The sequence below is a fragment of the Dermacentor variabilis genome, unplaced genomic scaffold, assembly GCF_050947875.1.
Source record: "Dermacentor variabilis isolate Ectoservices unplaced genomic scaffold, ASM5094787v1 scaffold_16, whole genome shotgun sequence".
NCBI lineage: Eukaryota > Metazoa > Arthropoda > Arachnida > Ixodida > Ixodidae > Dermacentor > Dermacentor variabilis.
Window position 1 is genome coordinate 9,475,999 of NW_027460324.1, and position 27,349 is coordinate 9,503,347.

General features: G+C 46.8%; 1 protein-coding gene across 9 annotated transcripts in view; it reads right to left on the reverse strand.

Moving 5' to 3' along the window:
- Positions 1-27,349, reverse strand: part of LOC142568070 (G patch domain-containing protein 2-like) — a 125,802-nt gene that overhangs the window by 44,980 nt on the left and 53,473 nt on the right. For 5 of the 9 annotated variants that reach the window (XM_075678159.1, XM_075678156.1, XM_075678158.1 and 2 more), the window contains 4 exons: positions 25,467-25,624; positions 20,103-20,159; positions 18,192-18,236; positions 2,784-2,848 (listed from right to left, as the gene is read on the reverse strand). In XM_075678159.1, coding sequence (XP_075534274.1) covers positions 2,784-2,848; positions 18,192-18,236; positions 20,103-20,159; positions 25,467-25,624 — 325 coding nt within the window. The remainder of the gene's footprint in view (positions 1-2,783; positions 2,849-18,191; positions 18,237-20,102; positions 20,160-25,466; positions 25,625-27,349) is intronic. The other 4 variants (XM_075678161.1, XM_075678160.1, XM_075678163.1 and 1 more) reach the window with 2 other exon arrangements.

The following is a 27,349-nucleotide window of genomic DNA, read 5'->3' on the forward strand; positions in this document are numbered from 1 at the left end:
GCTGCTGTTCCGATCTCTGAGGCTTGTAGTTCTGCCGGGCTGCCCGATGGAGACGACGTACCACCGTGTTTGGGAGACGAAAAGTTGAAAGACTACTTGTTAACCGATACATAAGCAATAAGCTGGTACGGTTTATGCGGATACAAAACACATTATGTTCAATGACCGCCGAGTCGGGGATTTGACTGTACTACTATTAAAACGAAACTACTGTTTAAGCAGCAACGGTTTAACAAGCTTTCACTGTATAGCAATGTATAGAATGAAGCGACTGCACGTTCATCAGCTGCGGTTGATCAGCGCGACTGCTTTATTCGAACCCCATATCCTTTCGCTTGGGCGCACGGTGATGGCATGCTTCTTTCTCTTTTGTTCTCAACAGCTGTGAATGCAGCATGCGACATGCAACCCATGAGGAGATATGCTGCTATCAGAATAGGAAAGTGAGTGAGCGCTGGCGTTTTGACAATACGGCTGGGCGAGTGCTGCAGGGATGCTGCTGTGGCGCGCGGCTGCTGTGCTCGATTGCAATAGACTTAAGCTTTTTCTTGTTTACATGGGATCTAGCAGCCACAAATCGTATCATACGATCGCAGTTTGGCGATGTACCGAAAGTTGGTGCCAAAAGATCATTGGTTCCGGGAACGCATGAAATTGTAAGAAAGGAGCATAACTGTATCGGGTTATCATGTGCTTTCGGTCGCGAACATTGGTGCTGGGAAATCATATGTAATGGGACCGTATCAACAAGGTTCTACTGCGTTAAGTCTTCATTCTCATTTTGTTTGCATTTCTGTGTACAGCATTTGGAGAAGACTTGCACTGAATATATATATGGTGAAGCATTTGCAAACTCTTCATTAGATCTCATTCAGTGCCATACCAGGCTCCTAGAACTTCCAAAGTTTGTAAAAATTATCTTATACAGTCGAAACCCGCAATAACGAAATCCCGCAACAACGAAATTCTCGCAACAGAGATACATTTTCATATCCCCGGCAAGCAAACACCCATAGGATTTAATGCATTTCGTACCTCTCGGCAATGAAACGTCACTGTACTGCAATTCCGCATCAACGAAATTTGCCGGGAACGTTACTCCGCAAATTACCTACTCGCGTAAGGCTAGCAGGCTCCAAAAGTGGCTCAAATGCAATTATTCTGCACTAAAATTGCATAGAATACTACCACATTACATAACTGAGGTGTTTTAGTGCATGAAAAGGGACGAAAGACAGTGGCAAGACAGTGGCAAGACTGTCTTTCGTCCCTTTTCGTGCGCTAAAATGCCTCAGTTAGGGAATACCAGCATGCCCTAACCTACGCTCTTTCAAAATACCACATTACACTTGTGTGGGAGCCACCATTTTTGTTTACAAAAACAACCAAGCGCCGGAAGCGGTCAGTGTGCTGGAAACACATCATGGCCGCCATCTTGTTTGTTGATCGCCCATTTAAAGCAGCATGCATGTTGCTACCAACATGAGATGACGGCTTTTGCATGCCTACTATAGGCGAGATCGTGGATCGTTGTTCGAAACGCGCATTCAGTTTGCGTTCCTCGTGGCTGATGATTCGGCGGGGCTTAGGCCAATCATGTGAGGCGAAACTGAACGTAAACTGAACGCACGTTTCGAAGAACAATCGCCGATTGCGGCAGTTCACTGCGGAATGTGCACCTCGGTGAGAACAATGCACCAAAAACAAGGAAATCCACATCCCACTGATATGGAATTGTTTATGGTGCTTGAGATGGCGGTCGCAGCATATGGAGTGTCATGCATCGGGCCATGATTGAGCGATCGTCCGGGAATATGTATCCCTTGCTTCAATAACCCTAGTTCTGGTGCCACCCGATAGGCATCGTGTGCGGATTCGGTGCCGGCCATAGATTTACGCTAAAAGGCCATTATCTCGATCGTTTCCCTTTGGGTACACAAGATACAATCAATTTTGCACTCGGCACCGGACGCGTTGGTGCCTACGCGCAACAGCTTGCGCTGGAGAAATGCTGCTGCATGCACTGTTGCTCTGCGTGCGGTGCCAAGTTACGCAAAATCTTGCAAAAGTGATCGCATCTCTGAAAGCAACTGACAAAGAATACTGCGCTACGGCAGTGCTGTCACTGCTGGTCGACCCATGTGGCGTACTTTGCACTGTCGGCAATAAGGTTCTATATCCTCGAGCAAAGCTTGCAAAGTAGGCTAATGGGATTTTGACAGTAAAGTTTTGTTCTGCGATACATTACCTATCTGTGCTGTTTCTTTTCACAACAATGAAATTCCCACAAAAGCAAATTTTTCCGCGTTCCCCGCTGATTTCGTTATTGTGAGGTTCAACTGTACATCTTTGATGTCTTTTATGTATTAGTTGTTTGTATTTGCATACATCTGCAAAGGCTTTTTTTTTTTTCCCTTAAGACTGCAATACTTCCTTTCTGAAGAAACATCATGGGGTGCCTTTGCAGGTTTGTGTAATCTCAACGGGTAATGCGTACACATCTGTTTCTAAATCTCATTCACTCGATGGATTTCCGCAGAATTCACTTGCTTACTGAGTGTGAAGTCTATTTTGATCCATTTTGTATCTTCTTGCAAGTAACAGAAAATATGCGCACTAAAGAAGTTAGCGCAGAAAAAAAAAAGCACTATGCCAACACTGCACCACTAGCAGAGCTGCCTGTAGTTTTGCAGCTTCACTTATCTATGAATCTGGCCAATGGGCCATGAATCTATAACAGGAACCCACACAGAGCCAGATGCAGTAAAAGACGATAAACTTACTCCGATTTCGAAAGCAACTCCAGTGATCTATGAGATGAGGTTGTGGGCAGTGATATCGACACCACCTGCAGGTTGGAAAGAAGAAAAGGTTCAGAGGGCAAGACGAAGACAATATCACAAAGTAATGAAACAGGTGACAAGCATTTTGCTCCGGTGAGAGGGAATGTTTCTCATGGACTCACGTTAGCCAGCAAGAGGTGAGAGCAGTTTCACAACAAATGTGCTTCACTGAATGGCACACAGCCAACAGGACAGATTTCACGTGAGACAATGACTCTGCACACTGAGTGTAGCAGATGGCAGAACACGATGCTTGAACGTGGTGTAGCCACAAGCTTCTCTTCTTTTCGAAATAAATTTCACACAAAATTTAAAGGCCAATTGCAACTGAATTTTGGACTGCATAAAAACTGTACTTTAGGAATGTGTAGATACAGAGACGCCTCTGTGCAAATGTGACATCAAAATATGAACGGAAGTGTCGCAGAAAGATTGCAAAAATAGCCATTTTTGATACAGAAACAGAAAAGAAAACATTGCCATCAGTGCTCGCCAAAAGTGACGCATGACCTACAAGCGCGCAGCTCCTCGGCCTGACCTGTGAGATAAGGCAGTGCCCGAGGCTGCCCGCAGCACGCAGAGTTATGTCGGAGGCAGCAACAACCACTAGGTGCACACACCGTCTATTTAAGTGCTGTTTAAAAAAGGCTGCTAACAAGAAAACTACACAGTTATCAGCCTTACTTCATTGCAAAGGTTGCTCCACTGGAACATACTAGGCACTCATCTATAACAAATTTAGCCAAACTGAAATTTCGTAGCAGTTGGCCTTTAAGGATGCTGCCCTTACACAAGAATGTGTGGTATTTCAAGGTAATCAGATCACAATAAAGTAAAACCTCGTTAAACCGTACCGGCTTAAACAGTAGTTTCGTTTTAAAAGTAGTAAAGTCAAATCCCCGACTCAGCGGCCATTGAACATAATGTGTTTCGTATCCGCATAAACTGTACCAGCTTACTGTGTACGCATCGGTTAAAACGTAGCGTTTGAACTTTTCGTCGCGCAAACACGGCGCTGCGCCGTCTCCATCGGGCGGCCCGGCAGAACAACACGCCTCAGAGATCGGAACAACGGCCTCCAAGCGCCCTGTGCGTTTGCGCGTGAAGCCACATCAACATCATTTCGACGCGGTGCCAGAGAGCGTTATGGCGTCGTGCAAGCGAGGACTTGCGTCGTTCCGAAGCTTGGATAAAAAAGACGCCGGGTGCTCAGCATAGAAGAAAAATTAGACATCGTCCGTGCTATTGAACGTGACACGAAGAAGTCGGCGCTGACACGCAACAGGGATCTGCTGTTGACTACAGTGTGTGGCATTTGGAATGAGAAGAAGTTGCTCGGCAGCGCTGCTGCGACCGCGAAGATATGTCGGCTACGAGGTTCGACTTTTCACCATCGTTGCCTCTGTTGTTGCCGAAGTGTCGACTAGCGACAGTGACGAGGACGATACGGAAAGCGATAGCACGAGCGATTCAGGCCCGACAGTGGCATAAGCTGCGCGTTGCGTCAGCCTCATGAATGCAATCGTCGCGACGACAATAGGGGCGCGATAACGTAACTCTATTCCAAATGAAAATTATTCTAAACTCCGGCACCCGTAATGAAAAAGGCGCCCCCGGGACTTCTGCAGCACTACGGCGCACGTGCACGGTGAATACGTAACGCCAACGAGGAATCTGTTATGCGAATGTTTGCCGAGAAGAGGGGGCTGGCTGAAAAGCTGGCACGCAGCTTCAGTAAGTTTGAGGCCGCTGTCGTCGGCGTGCTAGGCCGACGACAGCGGCGAAAATAACGCTTTTGTCGCGCGAAGTGAATAAATACTGCATGTTTTTTCCCCTTTCATCGCACTCTCTCTGAGTTCAGTTTTCGACAGGTAAGTGGGCGATCTCATGCTATTCGGTTAAACAGTACTACCGTTTAGTACGTACCTTTCCCGAGCTCCGGCCAACTACGGTTTAACGAGCTTTCACTGTATAACTAAAGTAGAGTGCCGATTCTTACTATTTTCATTTTATCATGGTACAAGCACACACTGTTGGTGAGTGTCACTGCATGGTGTGTGGAAACGCTGCTAAGGTGCGACCCACACAAGGACACTACTACCCTTGTTACACGTGCACCCCTAACCACTGTTAAACATAACAGTGGTTCTCATTTAACTAATTTTAATGCCAACCGCAGTTTCCCGGAGTTACGCGCACATTTCTATTCACGGTTAACGGTGGCGATAAATAAGCCATGCCATTTGAATTTCCACTGGGATTCGAAGACGCGGCCCAAATAATGCAATAATTTAAAGGTAATTTCAACACAACATGTGTATGGTGTGAACCGCAGGCACGGCACGCCGGAGAACTCGTCTCCGGCGTATCTTTTCCATATCTTTTCGTATCTTTTCCAGACGATATCAAAGTGGCTCGCATGTCTGCGCAGAAAACTGAAGACTATGCAGCCTCAACTAACTACTGCGTCTTTTCGCACACACAATTCGCTGTGCAACTTTATTTTGACACTGTCCCACAAAAAGTTCGATTAGCATAGGCAGTAGCCGGCCGCACTTCATACCTATTGTATGGCCCTTCGTTGGCGGCAAGAGTGCCGTTGCGCTTGTGTCACCTCAAAGTAGAGGTAGCCATTCCAAGTATTTCAGCACAGAGCAGCCAAATTATCTTACGGTTATCATGGCCTCCATATTCGCTCCAGGTCAATTCACATGCTATTAAATGAGCTGCGGAGGATCCACACTGCACTCCGTTGATGTACCGCCTGCCACGTTGATCACTTGCAAAACATCAGGTAACCTAAACCAAGATTGCTAAGCTTAGTTTGCAGTAAATGCAGTTAGCAGCCTAACTGGCATTTTGCCTGCTGTGCTGTGTAACTGCACTAACCACATTTCGTGATAACTGCATTCGTGATAACTGCAATTGTTTTAACCATGGTTACAGGGACTGACTGCTGCCCAGAATGTGTTGTGATATCTCTGCCACAAGGGCGAGGTTAATGCCATTAAAAGTTTAAGACCTGAAGTTTATTAATGCCGTTATATTTCGATCGCTGCTACATGCACATACTTAATGACATCAAGCATTGCGATGGCGATAGCTGCAGTGAAATGGTTAAGTTTTCGTGCCAATCGTAATATAATAAAAAACAGTTATCTAGGGAGCAGATGTTTATGAAATGGTATGAGAAACATTAATCGGCATATTGTATGTAGTTTACTTAAGGAATGTCATTGTTTCACCAATCGTAAACTGTTTGAAGCCAAAGCTCAATGGCCAATCCATAGCGTAGCCAAAATATTGAAATTGGAAAAGTAGTGTTCACAGCTTCAAAGCTCTCAAGAAGCGACCCTGAAGAATTTGACCGTGTGCTCCAGTTTGTTCTGGCGATGTGCTTCTTCGAGTCAAGCATCGTCGAGAAATTCGAAGGCTTTAGTATGAGGCCAACAAGGCAAGGAGCCGCTGCCGTGCAATCGAACAGCTTCTCCTGGCTAATTAATATCTTGAGAATATGGTCACTATGGCCACGACGGGGACATTGTAAACGAGAGCACGCATTCAACGGCCAAGTGAGTTGTAATAATTGTAAGAACGCACTGCGCCGCGAGAAAGAGCTTTTTTTTTTAAAGAAAGTGAAGAATATATTAATTGTTATTCGCTAAGGATCCATTTAGCCACGTCAGAATTTGGCGACACTGGGATCGAGAGTACGCATTTGATGGCCAAGTGAGTTACGAGAACGCACTACGCCGCGAATGGCATTAAGCTTTAATGCCATTCAGCATGGCCATGTGGCACCCCACGAATGACATTAAAGTTTAAGGCATTAGCCAGTTAATGTCATTTTCTGTGCCCGTGTGGCAGGGGTATCATACGTTGAGGGAAATGCAATGACCACGATTTATGTCGATATAATCCTGCATGCTGTTCACGATTTAAGTAGGAATTATAAATTTAAATTGGCAAAGAAAGCCTCAAAAAGCAGTAAGTGGCGAGACCTGGCAGTGAAACCTTGGTACTTTGGATGTATTCTATGAGATTACTGTACGTAAGTCAACTGTAATTAAGCACATCATAATTATTGCTTAAAATTGCAGTTGGTATATGATTAGACACACGTGCATTATTATATGCTTCGGAAATCAAAAACGCCCGCATGGCTGTAGCAACATGCCGAACTCCACATCACGCGTAAAGGCGTCATTTCGTTTTCAATCCGATGGGTTTCGTTTTGACTGGTTAATAACAAAGCAGTTGGACAGGAAACCATGAAAACACGCAGCTATTATTGCAAAAATAATTTTTAACAATTCGGAAAACACGAATTGCTGGAACATCGACTCTATAAACAAAATCATACTTTGTTACAGCTATGGCCACACTTGTCTCTGCCTCCCACTAATACGGACGTACATATGCTATCACGCTGTGATGTGTGTAGGGCGCGACATGGTGCGGTGGTCAGAAAGGACAGAAGCAGACGACAAGGAGTGTGCGTGTCGAGGCGAATTCCGTGCTGGAGAGAAAACAACACCGAAGAGCGTCCGGCACGTGAACATGCAGCGCAAGGAACGGAACTAAAAGAAAGAAAGCAACCCAATTAGGAGAAGCCACGGAGCATTAAACAGCCAATGAGAAAACGATGAATCGGCCAGAGCGGAAGAAAAAGCGAGGCGCGGCTGGCAGAAGGGGGGAGACGCAGGGAGAGTTCCAGCAAGCGACACCAGGAGAAGGTCAGCCACCAGACCGGGAGTTGAAGACGGGCCATCAGGTTCCGGACCCGAGCCACCAGGACTTCACCCGACCGGGGCCTTTTGCCAACCCGTTCCTGTGCATCGCCACTCTACCCGATCGTGCAGCCAGCTGCCCAAGGCTGGCGAGCTTCTGCGCCCGTGGGCAGGACGAGAGCAGTCAGGCTACGGGCCCGAGTTCTACACCCAGCTGCCCGGCCAGAACACCGCCGCCGTGTGCTCGTGCTGCCAAGCCGTCTGCCTTCTATCTCCAAGCCAGAGCTAGGGCACTCTGGTCGCCTGATCAACGGGTCAACACCCCGACCTTTGGTGAGACCGGCGCAACTTCTCTCATCATCTTGTTGCCGCGTCTCGACGTCGAGAGTATTAAGCGCCCCTGCTATCGTGATCAGCCTGGACTCGCGCACTGGTTAACGCCACCATAGCCCCAAGTGTTTTTCTTACCGCAATGTCTGTTTGAGTGTTTATTTTATGCTTTCTTTCTATTTCTTTCTATGATTTATTTTATGCCTCTTTCTAGTTTTATTAAAAGTTTGTGTGTGTGTATTTGAAGCCAACGGCTTTGTCCTCAATTAGGTTCTCGGAGGCTCCGCCTCAGAGAACCGTCAGAACCTTGGAACACAAGAACCTGCATCACACACACTCACCTATCACTGTTTTCAGCATGCTTCAAGTGAACGACTACATCCTGACTGCAGATTGAAAAATTCTGATAAGAAATGTTCCACAGCGTTTTCCGCATTAGCACTTCATGATTAGACACTGACAAATAAGCTGTCCATTGCACTAAATAAAACAGGTACAATGAAACTTGATTGTCAGTTCCTTTAAGGCTGCCCATGTAACAAGGGCATAATACACACAAGCCTTGTAATAACGAAACGGGATACAGTGAAACCTCGTTAAACCGTAGCTTACTTATTTATTTACCCTCAGGGCCTTTGGGGCATTACAGAGGGAGTGGGTACATGGTTGAACAAGAACAGCATCTTAAGTTGCGGATGGCAGTGTCTTAAGTTGGCCGGAGGTCGGAAAAGGTATGTACTAAATGGCAGTACTGCTAACTGAAATAACTTGAGATCGCCCACTTACTTGTCAAAAACGCAACTCAGAGAGGGTGCGATGAAAGGGGAAAAAACATGCAGTAGTTATTCACATCGTGCAACAAGTGTTATTTTCATTTGATGCCGTGGCGGCCCAGTAGCGACCATGGCGGCCTCAGACTTGCTGAAGCTGTGAGCCAGCTTTTCAGCCAGCCCCCTTTTCTCGGCAAACACTCGCATGGCAGATTCTTCATTGACGTTGCATATTCTCCGTGCACGAGCGCGGTATCACTGCAGATGTCGAGGGGGGCCTTTTTTATTGCGGGGTGCTGTTCTCGTCATGACGACTGCATTCATGAAGCTGACATAACGCGCAGCTTCTGCCATTGTCGGGCCTGAATCGCCCATACTGTCGCTTTCCGTGTGATCCTTATCACTGTCGCTAGGCGACACTTTAGCAACAACAGAGGCAACGATGGCAAAAAATTTGAACCCCGTAGCCGACATCTCTTCACGGTCACAGCAGCGCTGCCAAGCAACTTCTTCGCATTCCAAATGCCACACACCGTAGTCAACAGCAGATCCATGTTGCATGCCAGTGCTGACTTCTTCGTGCCACGTTCGATAGCACGAACGATGTCTAATTTTTCTTCTATGCTGAGCACCCAGCGTCTTTCTTATCCAAGCTTCAGCATGACGTGAGTCCTCTCTTGTACGATGCCACATCGCTCTCTGGCATGGCGCCAAAATGATGTTGATGTTGACGTGGCTTCACACGCAAACGCACAGGGCAGTTGGAGGCCGTTGTTCTGCCGGGCCGCCCGATGGAGACGATGCACCGCCGTGTTTACGTGACGAAAAGTGGAAGCACTACGTATTAACCAATACACACGCAATAAGCTGGTACGGTTTATGCGAATACAAAACACATCATCTTCAATGGCCGCTGAGTCGGGAATCTGACTTCACTACTTCTAAAATGAAACTACTGTTTAAGTGGGTACGGTTTAACCCTTTGAAGGTTTTCGCCGTACATGTAAGGCAGCTGTTTTCTGTCCCGCAAGGTCTTTGCCGTACGGGTACGGTTCCGACCCTCCGTTTGAAATTTCGCGCCATAATGACGATACGTGCTCACCGGGAGGTGCTGCCACCTCTTAGCAATTACAAGATGCGTTTGAAATTGGTGCTAGCTTCAGCGCGTCGCTCAGACTGCGGCAAGGCCCCTTTGGCGGTTTCGGTTTCGCCGCGTGATCGCAACGGAGGCACGCGAAACGTCAATTTTTTCTTTGTCGGCACTCTCTTGCAGGGCGGTGGAAGTTGATTTCTATCTTGATTGTCGCTGCTCTTAGCGTGTTTATCAGCGCCGTTCGCGAGGTATTCTCGCTCTCAGTGGCAACGCGGTTTCGGTTTCGCCGCGTGATCGCAACGGAGGCGCGCGAAACGTGGTTTTTCTCTTTGTCGGCACGCACTCGCAGGGGCGGCGGAAGTTGATTTCTATCTTGATTGGCACTGCTGTTAGCTTGTTTATCACCACCGCTCACGAGGTACTCTCGCTCTCTGCGGCAACGCGCTTACGCGAGAGGGTGCCTCAGACCTCTACCCAAGGTAGCCGCACGCAGAGATGTCGTGTGCGCCAACACAACTCCTCGCTCCAAGAGAACAGACACGCATTTTAGGTGTGCAGATTGTGATGAGGCGCTGTGCGTAGAACCGTGTTTCAAGGAGTACCACGCTCGGAAATACTATTGAACATTTTGCAGTTCTGAGTGATGCCGACACCAAAATACTCTTCCTAATTTACTATTCCTAATTCCTATTCCTATTCCTAATTCCTATTATTTTTTACTATTTATTCCCACCTTTACATATTTTGTACATTCAAGATCCGCAATAAAGTAATTTGACCACCTGGGAAAGTTTTTATCAAAATAATTTGACCCTCAAAGGGTTAGCGAGGTTTTACTGTATCACGAAATAAATGAAATTCCCCTTGAAATCTTCTTAGAGATATAATGGAATCCCGGTTATACATCCCCCGGTTTTGCGATGACCCGGGTATCACGATGGATTTGCGCAGCCCCGGCGAAGTCCCCATAGAAGCAATGCATTAAATACCCCGGTTATCTGAAGCAATTTTACGCCGGACCCGCGTTATACGACGACCCTCGCGAAGCGCGGGACGGAACGGCGGACGAAAGAAAAGTGCCGCGGGTCTCTTTCCTCGCTCCGTCTCTCCACATGCGGAGTGCTTGACATCGCTCGACCGGTTCGCTCCGGCGCAGCTTTCTTCCCTGCCTCGTCTCATCATTCGTTTCTCTCGGCCCCACCAGCAGCCGCCCACGATGCTCGCTGTGCTGAAATAGCGCCTTTTCTTCTCCACAATCAATTTCTCCCTCTCTTCTCGGCGGCATTGCCTCTCGTCACATTGGGGAAGTGTTTCTCACCTTCCATTATCCCAGCAGCAGATCGCCGACAAGGTGGCGCGGAGATGCCTAGGTTTATTGCACATGTTCTTTGTCGTAATCCTAGCAACCAGCATTCAGCGGAGGTTTTGAGTTGAGTGGAGCAACACGACGCACAATGTCCCGAAAGCGGACAGTTCTGTCGCTCGGCGATAAGCTGAATATTATCGAGGAAACGGAAAAGCGGCATGGAGCCACAAAAGCCAGCATTGCCCGGGACCTTAAGATACCCGAATCTTCGCTTAAAACGATCCTGACAAGCAAAGCGGTGATATTGCAGAATGTCAACAAGTTCAGGCTCAAGCATAAAGCGGCAAAAGAAGGACAGAATGAGAAATTATAAAAAGTTCTCGTTAAGTGGCTGCATCAAGCACAGAGCTCTGCAATCAACGTTGACGGCGCTATTCTAAAAAGAAGGTGGACCTTGTGGCATTGCGTCTGGGCATCGATGACTTTCAGGCATCCAACAGGTGGCTGGATCGCTTCAAAAAACAAAACAGGATTGTGTACAGCCGCTCCTGCGGAGAAAGCACTTCCGCGGACGTTTCGACGGTGAACGAATGAATGGAGTCGCTGCCGGAGATTGATTACTGCATACAAGCCCTGCGACGTTTTCAACGCCGATGAGAGTGATATTTTTTACCATATACAGCCCGAGCAAACCCTTGCATTTAAGGGTGAAAGCTGTCGTGGTGGCAAGCATAGTAAGGAGCTTGTGACGGCACTATTCTGTGCTAAGGAGGACGGTTCCGAGAGGCTGCACGTGCTCGTTGTTGTAAAGTTTGCAAATCCACGGTGCTTTAAGAACTTGAAGATGCTGCCGTGCAGTTACAACTTTAATGAAAAGGCGTGGATGATGCCTTCGCTCTTCAGCAATTTTTGCAGCAGCTGGATAACAAAATGAGTGCTAAGGCAAGGAAAATATTGCCTTTCATGGACAACACATCGTGCCACCCACCCGATACGTCGAGCCTGAAGAAAATAAAGGTTGTTTTTTTTTCGCCCAACTGCACAAGCCGGCTGCAGCTGCTGGATGCCGGCATCATCAATTGCGTCAAGCAAGGGTACCGGAAGCGGTTAGTGCAGCGTCGGCTGGCAGCTATGGAGTGCAGTGAGTCGTAAAAAAAGATCACTGGGCTCGACGCCATGCATTTTATTGCCAGTTCGTGGAACGCAGTTTCGCGAAGCACCATCGCTAACTCGTTCAAGCACCGTGACTTTAAGAGAGAGACTGCCTCCTCTGCTGGGGACACAACAACCTCAATGCCGCTCAAGGCCAATGCAGGCTTCGCCGACGACGATTTCGAGGATTTAAACCTCACCACTACCTTTGCCGAGTATGTGGAGGCCGACGACAATTTTGCGATCTGCGGTGAGGTGTCGCTGGATGATGCGATCAAGGAGGCCTTGCCTAGTGCCGACGCCACTGAGACATCGGACGAGGACAACGATGATGCCACAGATGCCGTGCCTGTGCTTACAACGTTTGCCGAGGTGCTACGGCACACAGATGGCATCCGCAACTTCATCTGTCCACGCGACGCCGCAGAGGACCTCCTCTTGGACATTGCCCAACTCGAGCGAAAGCTCTTGATTCACGGATCAAACAAGGTCCAAAAGAAACTTACCGACTTTTTTTAAAGTTTGCGCTGGCTGGCGGGAATCGCAGCAGTGGGCAGTGGAGTGCCGTAAATGTTCCTTTCAATAAAGCATGATTGGTACCTGTACTGCAGCATTAATTCTTATCGCATTTACTTTTTTTGGTAATTTGGTTTCCAAGCCCTGCAGTGTATGTTAGTAGTTTACGTTGAAGTTTCTTGTAAATCCGTCGCGCGAAATAAGTAGTATATTTATAGGCATAATTTAGCTTTGGATTTTACGAGGCCCGCATTTTACGATGCTTTTTCACGGTCCCGAGAAAGTCGTATGATCGGGGTTCCACTGTACATGTACTTAAAACCTCATTTTAATGAAATGAAAGTGCCCTCCGGGACAGCACTGGGTACGTACATACTTTTCTCTCGTTCGCTGACACCTTTGTGCCTACGACTTGAGCACGCGCGCAGTGCCTTTGCCAGTGAGAGAATACTTTGTGTTGATCCTTTCCAGTCGCTAAACCAAAGAACGGGTGCATAGTGCTTGCACAAGGTCGCAATATGCGGAGCCCCAGTTATCGGAGGGTCAAGCCGAAGGAGATTGCCCAAGCTCTCGCAAGTTGGCCCATTGGTTATCACGAGAGCAGGTGGCATAGCCATCGGGACTTTTCCTAGTGGTGCGTCCCAGCTTGAGCTTGTCCTTTCGCAGCGACGTGCTATGGGCACCCGTGTCTGTATTTTCGCCCTTGGTGCGGGGTACCTTTGGTTCCTGTACTACCCCAGGACCGGACGTTTGTGCAGTGTTGGGAGCAGCCGGAGACAGTAAACGGTGTTCTTACGTGCATCGCTCAGTAGCCTCTTGCGGTCTGAGTGCGCGGTAGCCCCTTGCGACTGACGCAGCCCCGTGGCTAAGCTTCAACCCACAGTGGTTGGTACTCCTGTGAGACCCAAAGACCCCACAAGGTGTAGTTGTGTGAATCAATGAGAAGGGCTACGTGGTACTGCTTGGTGTAGCTTCTAAGGCCAAGGACATCCCTCAAACATCCCATACCCAAACTCCTTGTGTCAGGACTCCTTTTGAGGCCATCTCACAGTGAAGGTGAACGTGGAGCTGCAGAAGGAGCACACAGACATGCTCGTGATTTCTAGCAGTTTGATGGGACAGCTACAACCTCTCGACTTAGGCACGAGAAAGCCTTTTAAGGACTGCTCTGCCGTGAGTACAAGTGGCTGGCAGGGGAAGGCCACAAACTTGCGCCACCCTCACAACTGTGTCAGGTTGGGTGCTTTCAGCATGGGCAGCTGTTCCATGCAACATCATGATGAAATTGTATGCGAAGTGCGGGATTTCGCTGGACCACAGCAACAGTAGAGGGGACAATGGTACAAGTGAAGACAAGTAGTCCAGCAACTAATAAATTTTCATTGTGATGCAACATGGGGGAGTTGACTTACAATCATGTAATACAATACAGTAAAACCTCTTTAAACCGTACCCGCTTAAACAGTAGTTTCGTTCTAAAAGGAGTAAAGTCAAATCCCCGACTCACCGGCCATTGAACATAATGTGTTTTGTATCCACATAAACCGTAACAGCTTATTGTGTACGCATAGGTTAAAACGTAAAGTTTCCACTTTTCGTCGCGCAAACACGGCGCTGCGTCATCTCTATCGGCCAGCCCGGCAGAACAACAAGCCTCAGAGGTTGGAACAATGGCCTCCAAGCGCCCTGTGCGCTTGCGCGTGAAGCCGCATCAACATCAACATCATTTCGACGCCACGCCATAGAGAAATGGAAGTGCCAGAGACCGTTGTGGCGTCGTGCAAGCGAGAACTCGCGTCATACCGAAGCTCGGATAAAAAAGACGCCGGGCGCTCAGCATAGAAGAAAAATTAGACTAGAGAATTAGATTAGAGAATTAGAATCCTCTTGCAGGAGCAGTTATCCCCGTTACATATGCTGTTACTGTGGAGTGACCTCAACAGCACATGCTGGAGACGAGTGTAGCCCTCCCCTTCTTAAGCCACCCTGCCCACACACCCACCCTCTCCACCCCTGCAAGCACTGATGAGATCGCCCATGCGGCAGCGGATGCCATGGCCGCCGGCAACTGGCAACTCGGCACATGTGCAGGCTGTTCCCCCTTCGCTCCTCCTCCACTTTCCTCCTCAAGCACCCTGCTCTCATTTCACGCTGCGCTCCGCTTTCTTTTTTCGCTGTGCTCGTTCATTCAGTTACACCGAGAAACGATGCCGACGCTGAACGCAGGAATGGGTGTGTAACAAGCATGTGATACCCTCTCGGGCATAATCTTCGTTGGCCCGCCAGGCTCGGCGGTCTGTCAGGCTCGGTAGGCAACATTGCTCACCGCACCAATAAACACCGGCGAGCACAGCTGCTTGGCAGTCAGTCATCGTTCATCACCACCATACTGCAGAGCGTTTGTCATACGGAGAGTGCCTTGAGCCCTCCCTCGTTCACGAACCAAGGCAGATTGTGACACTGGTGACGAGTACCCACGGATCGTCCCACGCCGTCTTGACGCCGAAACACTGCCCCCCGTTGCTGCCACCCAGCCACTGTACAGAAGGCTTGAGCCGTTCGAGGGGTATGGATCCACCTGGCCAATTTAGGAGCAGCAAGTCCATGTGTTCTTCTGGGCAAACGACACAGCCGAGACCAAACAGCGGGACATTTTCCTCGCCAGCTGCGGGACCCACATCTTCAGTCTCCTGCTCGACCATTTCAAGCCAGCCACGCTGCATGTTAAGACACTGGGTGAGCTGCTCGTCATACTGCGCTCGCATTTCAACCCAGCACCGTCCACACTAATGGAGCATTTCTGCTTCAACAACCGGAGCCGCCGGGAAGGAGAGACCCTCGGGCAGTTTGCTGCTGCTCTACGAGTATCAGCGAGTGCCTGCACCTTCGGGGACCAACTGGACTCGCTGCTCCGGGATGATTTCATCTGCCGCATCAACAATCCCGCCATGCAGACGCGAATCCTGGAGTTTCCCGACCCCTTGCTGGACGATGCCGTTAAGGCAGCGCTGGCAATGGAAGCTGCTGCCAAGGACGCCGGCGAGATTGCCCGTGCGACTGGCTCACCGTCAGCGTAAGCGATGGTGAAGAAGTTGGTGACAAAGGGCAGTACCTGCGGTCACTGTGGTGGTGCCCACTCCCCCTCACAGTGCATGTTTTCTCAAGCACAATGCTTCATGTGCGGAAGAACTGGGAACCTAGCACAGGTACGCCGAAGGGGAAGGACGAACAACGGACAGCAGCAGCAGCCTGTTTCAAGCCTAGGTACCAAACAAGCTTGCGGCCAGGGTAGCCGTCGCAAGGGTACGGGGTGGGGGTGTGCGGCAGTAGGCTCAAGTTCTTCCGTGGCCAGGCTCCACGTCGTGGCCGAGGAGCCACTGATTTTCGACATGTGGCACACAGGCCTTGTACCGTCGTCTGTGCTGCCATACATGCTGACTGTCAAAATCTGCAGGCACCCCATTTTCATGGAGCTGGACACAGGGGCCAGCGTGTCAGTAATGGCCGAGAAACTCTTTCAAGCGTACTTTCCCCGGCGTATCCGTCAAGGCACAGGTCAGCGTTCGCTTTGGCGACAGGGAGGCAACCCTTTCCCTTTGCTTAACGAAGAGGTTGTCGCCGACGCTGCTGGGCCAAAACTGGATGCATGCGCTGGGCGTTTGTCTGCCAGAGTACCAGGCAGCCAGTGTGCATGCGGTGAAAGACGTCCCCAGCCTCCTGACCGAGCACCGTCGACTTGGCTGGGACGGAGGCAGAGCCTCACACTTTGAACTTGGACATTTTTTTTGTTGTCAACAAACAAACTGGGGGTAAAGGGCTGTAACAAGCATGTGACGCCCCCTCAGGCATAATCTTCGTTGACCCGCCATGCTCAGTGGTCTGTCAGGCTCGTTAGGCAACATTGGTCACCACATATATAAACACCGGCGAGCACAGCTGCTCGGCGGTCAGTCATCGTTCATCACCACGCTGCGGAGAGTCTGTCTAACGGAGGGTGCCTCGAGCCCTTCCTCATACACGAACCTGGGCGGATCATGACAGGGTGCCTAGAGCTGCACTCTAAAGAGAAAAAGTTCCGTCCCCTGAAGCGATTTGTTAGCGAAGGAAGAGTGGGCATGGCAATAGTGTGCGCCTACCAGTCTTAGCAGCCATAAAGCTGCCAACTGGAACCCAAGCCAGGCCAGCAAACAAGCTGAAAATGCAACATGATGGCATCCAAGACGAGCGACTAGTCTAGAAAATGAAACTCTGGGCCCTAAATTCATCTGAAAAACAGTTCGCGAGTATGCACTAGCTCTAAAGGAACACTGACGATGCATATATGAAGTCTGGAATATCCATCGGGTCCGAACTATAGGAGTCCGAAAAACCTGTTGAATACTGTATAAATGAAAGCTAGACAGAGCACCTGAATATACGTGCCAATTTATGGACAATCGGACAACCAGCAAATGGCATGCTGGTGTGGGGATTGAGCTGGCAGCTGGAAACGCGAGTTATACCCCTGTCACACGGCAAATTTAATGTCATTTCCAACAAATGACATTTGTTGCGATTAATGTCATTATCACAGCGCGCTGTCACACGGCGAAAACTAATGTCATTTGAATATGATGACAATGACGATGGTAAAAAAAAAATACACGCCTCAAACCCACTTTTGTGCAATAATTATTTTCCAATATGCTAAATACCACTAAAATATGTAGTCGTTGCTTTCAAACCGTAGCGTTCGATCGCTAACTTGTCGACATTGCCAACGAAGTAGAGTCGAGCCAAGCCAAAGCTAAGGCAAGCAACAGGGCGAACAGAACGATAGGCGCGTCCGCTACATCTGCTAAAGTGGTACGAGAAGAGCAGTTGCATGTCATCGCCGTTCTGATGTGCATGCGGGCTTCAAATATCCTCATTCTTGGCGCGTGACACAGGAAAACACGCGCGTGCTTTTACGCCAAGTCAATTGAAGCGGCCGCGGCCGATGCTCTGGTGCAAACCAACACGACTGCTGCAGCGAAAGCTAAAGACGGCTGTCTGGTCACTGGACTGAGAGTAGTTTTCTGTATTTACGCATGTGGTGGACTTCAATGTCGTTAAAGCAATAATTAGGTAATAAAATTGATAGAATAATAGTGATTTTTGTTAAAACAAAAAAAGAAGCATGTACTGTTTGCGAAACACTGGTACACTCGTGGTGTCGAGGATACACATTCGGTTCCAAACGAATGTGAATGAGTTTGGCGAACTCATTCGTTCGTAAATGTCATTTTCGACGAATGTCATTACATTTTACCGTGTGACAGCAAACAAATGGCATTATCAGCGAATATCATTCGTTGTAAATGACATTAGATTTGCAGTGTGACAGGGGTATTAGAAACTGTGGAGGCGAACTAGTCATTGACAAGTCTACTGTTGTCATCTACTGATGCCACATGTGGCCAGGGCACTCACCGATTTAGCGAGCCTCCGCCGGCCAGACCGAATGGCTCTGCCACCCTGAGAGATAAAGTGAGAGGCACAATGTTTTCACCAGTTGACAACAAAAAATACAGTTGCCTACTGATAATTTAGACATGCTCGATTATTCAGCTTCACAGCACTGCCAGCCATAGAGTTTCCTGCAATATACTAGAGGGAACCATGCTGCTGCAGTCGTTGACCCACCACGGGAATGATGGAAAGTACATGGATTTGTGTGATCTTCGTGCTTGTGGATTCAGACGTTCTTGTGGCTTTGTTTATTGTCCTTTATATGCCTTCATTGTAGTAAATTTCAGAGCAATCTATACTCTTCGAAGGGCAGAAGACGCCGAGAACACGCACAATTGTTTATTGCAACGACTGAACTCGTCGAGGTGGCCAAATCGAAATGTGGCAAGTGTCTCAAGGCACCGGCCTGCCCGCGATAAATTCATAAGGGCATTTCACATCATTTGTCAATGCATACGTCGATGGCTTAATGGTTTTGATATCAGGCTTCTGTGCTAGAGGTTTTGTGTTTGAATTGTGCCGTCAGATAATTTTAATAATGTTTATATAATTCTTTATCACGCAGTACATTGTTGAAAATGATAAGTTTACAAAGTCACGAAGCCGCTTGAAGCCAGAAGGACGAAGTTTAGTAATTGAGATCACACCTGCACGACTGTGTGCTGATTTGGCCCCTTAGTTGAGCAGGAATAGTGATACAGTCAACTTCTGCTTATTTGACCCTGAAGAGGCCGATGAAACTGGTAGAATTATCCAACGGCTCTGATTAAACAACATTCACAAAAAGCACAGAAAGACACCGCTGACTCATTGGCAGTATTTGCCCCGATTCCAACACACGACCACCGAATTGAATGAGCACCCACCTTTTATGGACTCAAAGTAGAAAACTAACGTAAAACGACATTAGAGTTCCCAAAACCAAATGTAAATCGAACGGGCCCCTGATATTTTAGCAAGAAAAATGTAGCATGTTTCCTATTCTGGTAGCACGGAAAAGACAATAACAGCAAACTTCTAACTTCCGCAGAATAGGGATTTATTTACCTAATATTTATGGTTCCACTCTCGGACAGCACTTTACCGCTGTTTATTAAGAGCATAACATGTCATCCTTCGTATGGTCCGTAGCAAATTTGATAGTCTGCATTCATCAAACGACTCTGACAATCGCAAATGCGATTGTGGCCCATGCTTAGACTAACCACGTGGCTGGTTGATCCTGCAACGCATACAAATCTCTAAAACAGCAAGAATACGTGATGCAATGTGTTGCCACAAGTTGAACATCCAAATACCTTATTGTGTAACTGTGCCTCCGTAATCAGACTGAAAGCAGAGCATCGTCATTGCCATGACATGCGAGACAGATTGTTTTGTCGCCACCCATAGCTGTGTCTTTGTGATGGCGATGATGCTGGCTTGGCTGGGTCTGATGCTTGGATGCCAAAAATGCAATTTTGGTTTTTTTTCAGATCACACCGCCCAAGCAATTTAAGACGTAACTTTCATAGAAAAAAAAAAGGAACTGGGTGAACACTGCAATAATTCTTTGTAAGCTACCGTTCTCACTAGAAAATCTTCCCAGGGTAAACCTAAAACAGGCATTTAAGGCAACATATGGCACATATTTTTTTTTTTTGATGATGGTGAGCTTGAAATTCACCTCCTCCAGTGCACAACATTTGCAGGCTTGGAGTGATGCCAGTCACTGGCAAAAGATGCCGAGAGAGGGTGGGGCTATACTAATCCAGCCACAACCAAATTAGGAAGGCCCACTATGCTTCAACAAGACACTCCCTCCCCAGAATAGGAATTGGCCTCTCTGGCGCAGTATTCGGCCACCCTCTCCCAAATGACTCACTCAATTACCCAATGGCCCTCAGACCCCAGCAGCTGCCAAGCACCAGACCAAGACGGCGGCCAGACCTGTAACGCAGCAGAGGGTGCTAAGAATCTCTGGATGCAGACAGGCCATCAATGGAAGCTGACCCTAGCAACGTTTAACACCCGAACCGTCTCGATTGAGGCTAGCTTAGCAGGACTCTTTGAGGAACTATCAGACATTGTTTGGGATATCATCGGCCTTAGTGAGATTAGAACTGGTGAGGCTTATACATTGCTGAATAACAGACATGTCCTCTACTATAGAGGTCTCCTAGATAAGAAGCAATACGGGGTACAATTCCTAATCTATAAGGACATAGCGGGCCACATTGACGGATTCTACAGCATTATTAAGAGGGTAGCTGTAGTCGTATTAAAACTACCGTATTTACTCGCATAATGATCGCACTTTGTTGTCAGGAAAACTGACCCAAAATCAGGGCTGCAATCATTACGCGGGTTAAATTTCCCGCGAAAAGAAAGAAAAAATTTTTTTCATCCCACGTTTGCTGCGGGACACACACATAAAAAAAAAAAATGGCGGCCGGCAGAGCAAGCCGAACGCGCCGAACGCGATTTTTTTTTCTTCTCGTGAGTATATTACGTGCATTGAAGCAGTTTCTTCCGTATCAGTAATGAATAGTATTGTTAATATCGGCAAGTTCGAGGCAATAACGTAGCCATGTCCACTTTGAGGGGACAGAAACAGATGGGCGCGCTTAGCTGCCAGCGACATAGAAACACATGGCCGGCATGCTGCGGAAACTGCGGGATCTGTCTTTTCTACTATCCCAATATGGCACGTTTCCACTAAGGGTGGTTGAATATCTTAGCTGTGTTACAAGCACTGGCGTATGAATAGGGTACACTTTTAACGTATCAGTGCAAACGTGGCTACTATAGCTTCCACTCGCGATTTGTTGCGTGCCCACGAGTGCAGATGAGAAAAATCGAAAGGCACCTTTTTTTGTTGTTGTTGTTTACCACAACCATTACAAAGCCTAAACACAATAAAGGCAAGTTTGGTTGTACCTCTTTTCGTCATGGAAGTCCGGAAAGTGATGAAAGTAATGAAGTTGGGCATCTGCTTAAGAATGTTTGGTGCGTGCAGACAGCTTGGTTTGTCTTGAAGAGTCGTCCGCGTAGCATCTGACAGATGGTAAGCGCGATCATTATTAGCTAGACTTCGCACACGACATATCGCTGCGGCAAGTTTGGGGTGCGATCATTACACGGGGAATAAAAAAAATCGAATTTTGACGACAAAATTCATGGGTGCGATCATTACGCGAGTGTGATCATTATGCAAGTAAATACAGTAAATAGGAGGCATAGAATAAAAGTAGCAGAAGTCTATGCTGCAACCTCCAGTCATGATGATGATGAAATAGAACAGTTTTATGAAGATGTTGAATTGGAGAGGAGAAAAGGGCAAACTCGATATCCTACAGCCACGGGCGACCTTAATGCAAACGTGGGGGAAAAGCAGGCTGGTGAACAAGCAATTGGCAATAGCGGCATTGATTCTAGGAACACTAGAGAAGAGATGTTGGTAGAATTCGTGGAAATTAATCAGCTGCAAATAATGAACATCGTCCTCAGGAACGACAGCAACAGAAAGTGGACCTAGAAAAGCCCTAATGGTGAAACAAGAAATGAAATTGACTTCATACTTTCTGCTGATCCCAGCATAGTGAAGGATGTATAAGTGACAGGTAGAGCAAAGTGCAGTGATCATAGGCTAGTGAGGGTTAGGATTCACCTCAACTTGAAGAGAGAAAGAGCAAAATTCATCAAGAAGAAACAGGTCAACCTAGAGGCAGTAAGGGTAAAAGCAGACAAATTCAGGCTGGTGCTTGCAAAAAAATATGCAGCCTTAGAACAAGAGAGATGATCATGATGACATAGGGGTAATGAATGAAACCGTAACTAAGCTGGCAATTGAAAAGGGAGGCAAGGAACCAAGGCTACCAGTAGGCAAGCTCTCCCAACTAGCAAAGGACCTAATAATGAAACAACAAAGAATGGAAGTGTCCAACTCCAGAAATAAGATAGAATTCGCAGAACTGTCAAAACTGATTAACAAGGCGAAAATAAGTGATATTCGAAACTATAACGTGAGAAAGAGTGAAGAAGTCATAAAAATGGATGCAGCCTGAAATCAGTGAGAAAGAAACTTGGCGCAGGAGAAACCAAGATGTATGCACCGACAGATAAGCAGGGTAATATCATCAGCAATCTCGAAGATATAGTAAAAGAAGCGGAAGATTTCCATACTGACCTGTACAATACCCAGAGGAGTCAGGATACCTCCATTAGAAAAAGAAATACACAGGATACAGAAACTCCTCCTATAAATAGCAATGAGGTCAGAAGGGCATTGCAAGACATAAAACGGGCAAGAGCAGCAGGTGAAGATGGAATAATAGTCAATTTAATCAAAGATGGAAGAGAGATAATGCTTAGAAAACTGGCGACTCTCTATACGAAGTGTCTACAGACTGCAAGGGACCCAGAAAACTGGAGCAATGAAAACGTCATACTAATCTACAAAGCGATGAGGTCAGAAGGGCATTGCAAGACATGAAACGGGCAAGAGCAGCAGGGGAATATGAAATAACAGTCGATTTAATCAAATATGGAAGAGAGATAATGGTTAGAAAACTGGCGACTCCCTATACGAAGTGTCTATCAACTGCAAGGGTCCCAGAAAACTGGAGTAATGCAAGCGTCATACTAATCTACAAAGAGGGAGACGCTAAGGAATTGAAAAATTATAGGCCCACTGGCTTACTCCCAGTATTATATAAAATATTTACCAAAATAATCTCCAATAGAATAAGGGCAACAATGGACTTTTGTCAACAAAGGGAACAGGCTGGCTTCAGGAAGGGATGCTCTACAATGGATCACATCCATGTCATTAATCAGGTTATCGAGAAATCGGCAGAGTACAATAAGCCTCTCTACATGGCTTTCATAGATTACGAAAAGGCATTTGATTCAGCAGAGATAACAGCAGTAATATAGACATTACGTAATCAAGAGGTACAGACCGCTTACATAAATACCTTGGAAAATATCTACAGAGGTTCTACAGCTACCTTAATTCTACACAAGAAAAGCAGGAAGATACCTATAAAGAAAGGGGTCAGACAGGGAGACACAACCTCTCCACTGCGTGCTTGGAAGAAGTATTTGTGCTATTAAACTTTGAAGGCTTAGGAGTAAAGATCGACGGCAAATATCTAAGCAGCCTTCGATTTGCAGATGACATTATTCTGTTCAGCAACACAGGGGACGAGTTACAACAAATGATTGAGGACCTGAACAGAGAGAGTGTAAGAGTGGGGTTGAAGATTATTATGCAGAAGACAAAGATAATGATCAATAGCCGAGCAAGGGAACAAGAGTTCAGGATTGCCAGTCAGCCTCTAGAGTCTGTGAAGGAGTATGTTTACCAAGGTCAATGAATTACAGGGAACCCTGATCATGAGAAGGAAATCCGTAGAAAAATAAAAATGGGTTGGATCGCATACAGCAGACATTTTCAGCTCCGGACTGGAAGCTTACCAGTATAACTGAAAAGGAAAGTGTACAATCAGTGCATTTTACAGAGCTGACATATGGTGCAGAGACTTAGAGACAGACAAAGAAGCTTGAGAACAAGTTAAGGACCGTGCAAGGAGCGATGGAACGAAGATTGCTAGGAATAATGTTAAGAGACAGAAAGAGAGCGGTTTGGATCAGAGAGCAAACAGGTATAGACGATATTCTAATTGACATCAAGAGAAAACAAAGCTGGGCAGGTCATGTAATGCGCCGGTTAGATAACTGTTGGACCATTAGGGTTATAGAATGGGTACCAAGAGACGGGAAACGCAGTCGAGGACGGCAGAAGACTAGGTGGAGTGACAAAGTTAGGAAATTCGTGGGCGCTAGTTGGAATCGGTTGGGGCAGGACAGGGGTAATTGGAGATCGCAGGGAGAGGCCTTCGTCCTGCATGGACGTATAACAAGCTGATGATGATGATGCTGTTCAACATTTTCTGTACCCTATGCGCCACCAAGATGAATGCTGCTATTAGGGAAGTCACCAACTCACCATAGGAGTTGGGCGTGTGCGTGATGACCAGCCAAGTTGAAATGATCTAGTGAAGGTTAATTTCAGGACTGAAATAACGACAGCTTGGTCCAATAGAAATGCATGGGCGCCAGCTGGGACCATCGGTCAGGATCGAATTAACTGGAGTCGAACTAACGGAAGTCTACTGCATTTTGCTTACGATGCGCTGTCAACATGCTCGTAAGCCATGTTGCAGGCTTAGTCAATCCAGTAGTTACCAACTCTCCCAAACCGCAAGACAAGCCAAGTCACTCAGTTGTAAAGGCAGCATTTGCAGTTTGCCGTGTGAGCTGTGTGAGTTCCAAGTGTCAAACATTTGTTCCTTCATTCTTTAAATACAGCGACACAGTCCCAAGCGACTTCAAGCAGTTTCAAGTGGCGCCCCCTTCATCAGTAATGTCTATGACGACGAGGGTGCCGATTAAGTGGGAGAGGTGCACAACAATGAGTTGTGAAGAAACGCGTGGTCATGCGGTTTAGCACGTAGTGCAATCAACGTTTGTTATGTTATGTTTTATGTTTGTTTATTATGTTGTTATGTTTGTTTGGAATGAGATTCAATGCATTCCCCGACTGTACTTTTGTCTATCTGTAGAAACAACATGATAATGGTTGCAGTATAGATTGACCCAGGTCGGAAGCAAGAGTATATGTACGCACAGACATGCACTGACAAAGTTGGGCCGTATTCTGAAATGATCAGTTTTGAAGATGTTTTCACTTTTGCAAGATTTCCCAGGGCTAGCATTTGACACGTCAACAGATGATGGCATTTTTAGCCCTGTGACAAGACAGCAGGTGCAGCACTGTGCCAAGAATGTTGCTGCCCTTCGATGCTAATGGGTCTGGTGCTAGTCAAACTAGTCACCCAAAAGTATGGTCGAAAGTGATCATCCGGGAATATGACAAAACTTTTGGTCAATTGTGGAATAAAGTAAATTATTTTCAGGTGAATACAATATTTTGGACTCCCGATTATTCTGACTTTTAGGTGGTATTTGTCGAGTCTGAATTATCAATCGGTGATGGCATTTCCTTGTTTCAAGAATGAAAACAGTTGTTAGCTTTGTGTGTCGTTCATTTCATTTCGCCATCACGCCAATCACTACCATAAATGGAGGGCATTAAAAATTCGGCCCATAGCAAAGCACTCCTACACAAAAAGAGGCTTTGTGAATGTGGGCCCTATCCTTGCGTTGTTCCTGTGTGAAAAGGCTCTTCACCTTGGCATTATTGTGGTAGGCTCGGCGGGCAGCGGGCGACATATGCTTGAGGCTTCCAGCCAGGATGGCTTGAAAGCGGGCGTCCAGCTCCCCATCAAGTTCGTCCCACCAGCAGCTCGGTCCGCCCTCGTGGAAGAAGTCACTCTGTTCATCGTCCCCTGCACACAGCATTGAAGGGCAACGCGTGGGAGGACTGCTCCAATGCAAGAGGTACGGTACTCCACACACAGCAGGCTAGAAACTCACTCCAATAGCGACCAAAACTGTTGAGTCTGACATAAGAAAAAATGATATGCATATGTTTCATGCAATTTGACATAACATTAAATTTCACTTTTATCTCGCAAAATATGATGTAACTCTTACATGGAAGGTTTCACAGATCTGAAACCACCGAAATGAGCAGAGCGGTATGTTTCTGCCACCAGTGGCCACAGCACGTCGATTTCACATGCAACAAAAACATAGTATGTCAGACACTAAAGCACAAAGGAACACAAATAATGTTATTTCACCTAACCTTCACATCCACAAGTTGTGGCTGAGATATCTGAACTAGTCATCCCACGGAAAGTGCTGTAGGTATCTTCCTACTTTTCTTGTATAGAATTGAGGTGGCTGTGGAATCTCCGTAGATATTTTCCAGGGTATTTATGGAAGCGGTCTGTACTCCTTGATTACACAATGCCTCTATGACTGCTGGTATCTCTACTGAATCAAATGCTTTTTCGTAACCTATGAAAGCCATATAGAGAGGCTTATTGTACTCTGCGGATTTCTCAATAACCTGATTAATGACATGGATGTGATCCATTGTAGAGTATCCCTTCCTGAAGCCAGCCTGTTCCCTTGGTTGACTAAAGTCCAGTGTTCCCTTTATTCTATTCGAGATTATCTTGGTGAATATTTTATATAATACTGGCAGTAAGCTAATGGGCCTATAATTTTTCAATTCTTTAACATAGCCTTTTGTGGATTAGTATAATGCAGGCATTCTTACACTTCTCTGGGACCCTTGAAGGCAATAGACAGTTCGTATAAAAGGCCGCTAGTTTTTCAAGCGCTATGGCTCCTCTATCTTTGATTAAATCGGCTGGTAGTCCATCTTCTCCTGCCACTTTTTCCCATTTCGTGTCTTGCAAGGCCCTTCTGACCTCATCGCTAGTTATTGAAGGAGTTTCTGTATACTGTTCATTACTGTTTCAAACAGAGTACTCCTGAGTCCTCTGGGTACTGTACAGGTCCATACAGAATTTTTCCGCTGCTTTTATTATACCTTCGAGACTGCTGATGATATTACCCTGCTTATTTTTCAGTGCATACATGTCAGTTGGTCCTATGCCAAGTTTCCTTCTCACTGATTTCAGGCTGCATCCATTTTTTACGGCTTCTTCAGTCTTTCTCATGTTATAATTTTGAATATCCCTTATTTTCCCCTTGTTGATCAGTTTTGACAGTTCCAAATTTTATGTTATCTCTTGAGTTTTCATTTTCATTCTTTGTGGCTACTTTATTAGGCCCTTTGTTACTTGGGAGAGCTTGCCTACTGGTTGCCTTGGTGCCTTGCCTCCCATTTCAACTGCTGCCTTTGAAGTCAACCTCGTTACGGTTTTATTCATTACCTCTTTGTCATCATCATCATCTTTCTGTTCTAAGGCTGCATATTTGTTTGCAAGTACCAGCCAAAATTTGTCTGCTTTTACCCTTACTGCCTCTAAGTTGACTTGTTCTTTCTTGACCAATTTTACTGTTTCTTCCTTCAAATTGAGGTGAATCCTAGCCCTCACTAACCTATCATCACTGGACTTTACCCTACCTGTCACTTCTACATCCTGCACTATGTTGGTATCGGCAGAAAGTATGAAATCAATTTCATTTCTTGT